General features: G+C 36.5%; 1 protein-coding gene across 1 annotated transcript; it reads left to right on the forward strand.

The window, feature by feature from the left end:
* Positions 1–403: 403 nt before the first annotated feature.
* Positions 404–3,579, forward strand: LOC120148246. Its single transcript, XM_039161413.1, has 2 exons — positions 404–2,920; positions 3,022–3,579. Exons 1-2 carry the CDS (start codon positions 521–523, stop codon positions 3,133–3,135), a joined length of 2,514 nt encoding a protein of 837 aa, XP_039017344.1. The 5' UTR covers positions 404–520; the 3' UTR covers positions 3,136–3,579.
* The last annotated feature ends 3,259 nt before the right edge of the window (positions 3,580–6,838 follow it).

Genomic DNA, 6,838 nt, shown 5'->3' on the forward strand with positions numbered 1-6,838 from the left:
TTCATTCTTGTCTTCATCATCTTCTATTAGTTTGTCAACTTTGAGCTCAGAAAAAGTTGAGAATCTTCGTTCTTTAAGACTAACTATTTTGGGAATCCTTTGGTGGAAATTCTCAGTTGGGGTGTATTTTACTGTAAATTTTGTTTGTTTGGAAGTGTATTTTACCGAGAATTAGTACTCACTAGATAATCTGGTAAATTAATGTTAAGACTTGAATGAATCAATGCTTGCTGCTTTAGGAATTATGTTCCATTGGTTGCTGCAGTTGCCAAACTTTAAAAGTCTCGCTTGTTTCGAGAACCGATTGTAATACACTAATTGTTTTCAATTTTATGATATGATTGTAATATATATTTTTTTCCCAATGTTTGTTTCATCTCCACAGTGGTCTGCTTCAATTTGAACAGAGCGTCTAAAAGGACTTGAAGTGATTAAGACCTATCCAGTCCAGTCCATGGAATGTCATTTAGAGCTTAGGAAGAATTCAAGAGATTAATCCTTTGGAATTTCTGTAAAGACCATGTTACCCCAAGCAAGCCATAGGGGAAATATGCAAGGCAGGTTGTCATATGCTGATCTTCAGAATGAGATTCTGAAACGTGGAAAAGAGGTGTCAGTTGATTGTTCGTCGAACCACAAAAAACAACATGATGATATCAAGGCAAATGAAGAAGATAAGCTTGTGAAGTATATGCCAAATCGACCAAGTTACCTGGAGAGTGGAGCAAGCCCCCAAGAAAAAGTTTTAAATGTTGGTGTCCTTCAGTGGGGGCGCCTTGAAAAATGGCAGTGTAGCCATAAACAGATGTTATATAGAAGTAGTATCTCATCACCCAGCAGCAACACGTCTTCATCGTTTTCAACAGATGAATCACCGGCACATTCAAGCAGAGGTCATAGTTGGTCTCCTGCCCGTCAAAGCTTACAACATTCTTCCCTACAATCTCATCCGATGTCAGTCACTGTAGAAGGCCATTTGCCATTTGACAAAATTTCCAGGGAAAGTGTTGGAAAGTTTCAACAAATCAAGGCTTCTGAGAGCATCGGCTTTGCAGCTCAGGGAAAGTTCATGAGTGAAGATATATCGTTTTGCAAAACTAATCCACGAATGAAGCTCGAAAAATGCAACAGAAGAGAAATTGTCCCAAGGATCAGTCCAGCAAGTGTAATGGTGTCAAATGGGGCAAAATATAATGCTGCATCATATGACAAGGTGAAAATGAAGAACCAAGTTGGTGAACTTATGAAGAAAGCTGAGGAGTTTCAAGAAGTTATTCCAAACGGGGATAAACTAAATGTCACTGAAAAAAGAAACACAGTTGTCCTTTTGCCAAGAGATTTTCCCAAAATGAATCATTCAGGAGCAGGTGACCTTTCTAATTTGAAAACAAAGTCAACAAAAAAAGAAACAGAACCTAGTCAGAGGACCTTCCTTGAAACATCTAAAGAGGTTCAACATGCAGCAGTCAGCTCCAATTTGCATTGTCCGGGTCCATTGCCTTGTGAGCTTGATGGCGGTAGACATTTACAGAATAAAGTGATGGGTTTGGATGCAAGTGGTAGCAACATTCTATCAGACAGATCTGGTTCTATACCTTGTGTGACAAGGATTGAAACTAATTCTTCCAGAAGCAGAAATCTTGAGGAGAGAAAGTCAAATGTAACACCCGCAAAGCCATCTGCAAGTGAGGCAGGCAAAGGATCAGACCCAAAAGGAAGCAAGCTTGCATATGAAAAAGTACGAAGCACTTCACCTTTCCGTCGTTTTAGCTTCAGCAAGGGTAAGGCAGACAAAGTTTCTGGGTCCAAAGAGGGTTCTTCAATATCTCAGGCAGGCTTAACATGTAGTTCTGGCAAAACTGGTTTACAAAATCATCAGAATCCTGCTTCTTCTGGTGTTGATACTTCTTGTGGTGACAAACTCGATGCTAAAAGCAGAGGCAGGTCCAGCCCTTTGAGAAGATTATTAGACCCACTTCTGAAACCGAAGGCAGTTAATTGTCGCAGTTTTACCTATCAATTACAGGATTCAATATTACCAGATGGTACCTTTAAGTCATCTGAACAGCTTAGACATTCAGCTTTCCCTGTGCAGTCTACCAAGGTGAAATCAGATACGTCAAGTCATTGCACAAGCAATGCAAATGATTCAGCACAGAACAAAAAGTGTGGATCTTCAGCAGTTCAAGCACTTTTCAGAGTTCAAGTTAAGAATGGGTTGCCTCTGTTCACATTCGCTGTTGATAACGAGAGTAATATTCTCGCAGCTACGGTGAAAATGTTAAGTGCCTCAGGGAAGGGTGATTATGGATGCATTTACACGTTCTTTGCTATTCACGAAGTCAGAAAAAAGAATGGAAGGTGGATAAATCAGGGAAAAGGTCAGGATTATGTCCCTAATGTTGTTGCCCAGATGAAGGTCTCTGGTTCTCAGTTTTCTCATATGTCCAGGCCAAACTATGTGGATCAATTTAGCATCAGAGAATTTGTTCTTCTTGCCTTTGATGTAGGACAGGCAAATCCACAAGCATCCGATTTCCAGTCAAGTGATGAGCAGGCAGCTATTGTTGTCAAGATCCCAAAGAGGAACAGAAAAATTTCAATCCGAGACAGGTATCTGATCGATAAGCGTAACAACTTGAGTGAGGCTACATTGAAAGAGCTTCAACCAGGGATGAAACTTCAATTTGACTCTGGGAAAAATGGCCCTTCTGCGGGCAGTCAAGACATTAGTGGTACAGTCATACTTCCAAGTGGTGTACATAGCTTGCCAAATAAAGGCGAACCTTCATCACTGATCCAACGATGGAAATCAGGTGGAGCATGTGATTGTGGTGGTTGGGATTTAGGTTGCAAACTTGGGGTTCTTTCTAATAAGAGCCAATTCAGTCAGCGGTCTAGTTTCGAACTTTTCTCACAGGTAATGTTTTTTGATCTTATGCTAATTAAACTGACATGTCCACTGCATTATATTGAAAATGTTTTACCGGATTCTCTCTGTGTTCTAATTATAACTAACAGGGAGGAGCTCATGACAAGAAGCCTTTTTCAGCTTGGCCCCTTTCAAGGACGGGATCTATTCAGTTGAGTTTGATTCTTCGCTTTCTCTTATGCAAGCATTCTCCATTTGTATAGCAGTTTGGGATAGTAGGAAACACACTGAGCTTTCAGAATCAGAACCAGTTGCCACCTCTGAAGAAAGAACTTTGGGGGAAACCATACTACATGAAAGAATAAACACTCCTAACCCTATAGAAGCTGAGACTGCTGCTAGATACGTCCAACATCAACCCGTTTCGCCAGTTGAAAGGGTCTAGTTTGACGCTATGTCCGATATTACTGGTTTACAGTTAGATGTCCATCACCGGAAAGGGTCGCCTGATGGAGAATGTGAAGCAATGAACAAGGATTGTTTGTAATAGTCGGGACCGTGCTTTGGACCGTTGTAGTTTGGTTTACTTATGACAACAGAAGCAATATCGGGTGTAGCATGGGCAAAACATTTTGATTAATGTAAGTGTGCGTATATAATCAAGCAATTATATCTGCTTTTCTCCTATCCCTTGAACTTCAACATGCTTGTTGCTTGAGAGTCAAGTTGCATTCATACATGTCTCAAGGAGCAAACTCTCACACAAGTTAAGTTCTCCAATTTATAAAATAGTCATAGAATTGGGTGTGAATTTCTGAAGTTTAACAATACACGACTTGTAAATAAAATTTCAATTTTTTTTACTTAATTTTGCTTGTTTAGGTTAACATTGTTATTTTTTTTTTTAAATTTTAAATTTAATATTGATGAGACAAAAATAAGCGTTTTTTATTTTAGTTTAGGGTATTAACTTATTAGTTATAAAACTAATTATATTTACTTTTTTAAAATCACATTTTAAAAGAATTAATTAGAAAATAAGTGATTAAACTATACCACTATTCCCTAATAGATACCTAAAATTGTTTTAGATTCATCCTGATACCTAACGTTACACATGTTATCATTTTAGGTGTCTAGGACATAACAACCGTTAAATTCTATCATTAAAAGACATATGTCACGTTTAGGTACTTTTGAAAATTTTATTTAAAATAAAAAAAATCTTAAAATTATATTTTACAAAAACCCCAACATCTTCAAAAATCTTTAAAAAACTCCCCAAACATTGAAAACCCTAAATTTAATTTCTATAGCCACACCACCACTGCCCTTTACCGTCGTTGTTGCCGTCAATTGAACCTACCCCCAACTACGCCTCCACTAACGACCACTCACGCAACGAACAACCACCGATGGCGCGATTTAAATCAATTAACAACATGACATTTGGGGAAATAATCACGACATTTGTGCGATCCGACTGCGTGAGCGACGACAAGGACGACGTTAGTTGAGGTGGTGGTGGCAGCGACATCGATGCCTTCAACGACATCGATCGTGGTTAGGATTTGGGGATTTAGGATTAAGATTATGTAACACCCGCAACCCGTACCCGACCCGGATACGAGTCTGAGGTGTCACATTGACTTTTCAAACTTTGACTCTTAAAGAAAATCAAGGAAATTTTAAAACTTTCGTTAAATAAAAGTTGTTAACTTACATAAGTTGACCAAAACAATACAAACTTGATCAGAGCATTCGTAACCAACACATTTCTTACATGCCAACACACTATATACAACAAAATACATACTTTATCCGTTACTTCTGATCTGATCTTCTAGTAGTGAAGCTGTCCTTGCCACTCTTATTTCTGCTCTTTTTGTTTCTTGGTACCTATGTGTAAATCACTTACACGCTAAGTCATAAACTTAATGAGGCATAATAATAAACACATAATAATAAAATCATGAACATGTACTACCATCAATCTATTATGACATTGCAATGTACGTGTATGTACCACACTGTAATATATATAAATATGATATGCATAAATGAACTTTAACTTCTTATAAAAAAAATTCATTTTATTTATCTTTGAATGCTCATGTACATTATTGAGAATAGGAGGTATGTGAGTACACTGAGGTTGTGCACAATGTTGTCACCACAGCTCGAATAAATTTCTACTAGGGGCACTGAATATTTGTCCCGGAAGACCACTATGTCCTGAATGACCACTGATAATCTCTCAACTCTTGACATGCCAACTATACCACTAGATCTCATATCACATAACATGGGCATTATAATTTATAATAGTTCACACCACTTGTATCATATAAACATGTAATCATGTAGTTCATTTCCACATATCTTGCCACATATGAATGTATTCACACCAATCATGATCACATAAAATACCATGTGACACATATTCTCATTTTCATGTACTCATATGATAAAATGCATTTTAGTCATATATTCTATGATATTTTCCTCATATTTGAATAACTAAGATTGATTAAATAATGGATTTTGATTATATTTCGTATTTTGTGGATTAGGTTAAAGATTTGGATTAAACAAGTTAAAAATCCAATGAATAGAACGATCTTCACAAAATTCCCAAATTAAGGAAGAAAAATCGGAATTCAAGAAGTTGACAAGACCAGAAGAGGTTTTCGCATAAGGTGTGGGCATGACTTATTCATTCTGAGCTATCGCAGAAGAGGTCTTCATTTAAGGCGTAGGCACGCCTTGCTAGTCCGTATAAAACATTTTAGGAGTCACTTCTTACTATAGTTACTCTGTCACTGGCTCATCGCAAGCCAATGTTTGTTCTATAAAAATAAGTACAAATTAGATTTGCACTCACCTAGATCTCTTTGTCTTTTCCCGAATCGATCCTCCTCATCAATTGTTCCGGAACTTGTTTAGGCTCAAAATATACATAAATATAATTTTCAAGGCAATTATAAGAAGCCTTAACCATATAATTCAATACTAATAACTTGGCCTAACTTAATAAACCAAAATTAATTTTTCCCTTTAGGAGTGTATCAGTACACTACGGGTGTATCGGTACCCAAATTAGCTTCAAAATTCACAGGTATATGTACACTCCTTAATGTATCGATACACTATGAAGTTGTTCTTCAAATTTGATCTTAGTGTATCAGTACCTATTCATAGTGTATCGATACACCCTGCCACAAACATACTTTTTTCACCCGAAAATTCATCATATAATCTCCTGTCATACCACCAAACTCAACTACAACCATTTTTATTAACGTATATCATTCCAACACCTTATTATCTCCCATAACTCATCCAAATTCTTAAAACTAGGAATCTTATTAAATTTTTCATGTAATCCAAACTTTGATTTAACACTTATAACTTCTTATTCACACCTATGACAAGTCAATTTCAGCTTCTACATTCATTTATACATCTTTATTCAAAATTTCACTTATCCATTTTTATCTTTAATCCTTCATAACTTACAAATCTTTGAATTTTTATGACCTTTTTCATCTCCATCATGTTTCCTAAGTCTTCCTTAACCAAAACCACACTTGAATTTTAAGGATTAACCAAAAGAAATCCAACTTACCTTGGCTTGGGTGCTTCACGTTGGAGAAGAAAAAGAAGATGAGAGAATTGTCTGGAAACCTTTGTTTCCCAAAACATGCTCCACATGGGTTATAAAATAATCCCAAATAATATTTAATTATTTTCCTTATTCAATGACTCCTTTACCCCTTCTTCTTCCTTCATTTGCTAATTCATCCTACACCAAATATTTCAGTTAAATCATTGAATTTTTTAATTTATCTAATTTAGTCACTGAAATTTAAAATCTAACACTTTGGTCACTAACCCAATATTGAAGATGTTGTATATTAGGGATTTGAGGTTGATTTTAAAGATTTTTAGGGATTGCGACTTTTT

This window comes from Hibiscus syriacus, unplaced genomic scaffold (assembly GCF_006381635.1).
Source record: "Hibiscus syriacus cultivar Baekdansim isolate YM2019G1 unplaced genomic scaffold, ASM638163v2 tig00110956_pilon, whole genome shotgun sequence".
In the NCBI taxonomy this organism is placed as follows: domain Eukaryota; kingdom Viridiplantae; phylum Streptophyta; class Magnoliopsida; order Malvales; family Malvaceae; genus Hibiscus; species Hibiscus syriacus.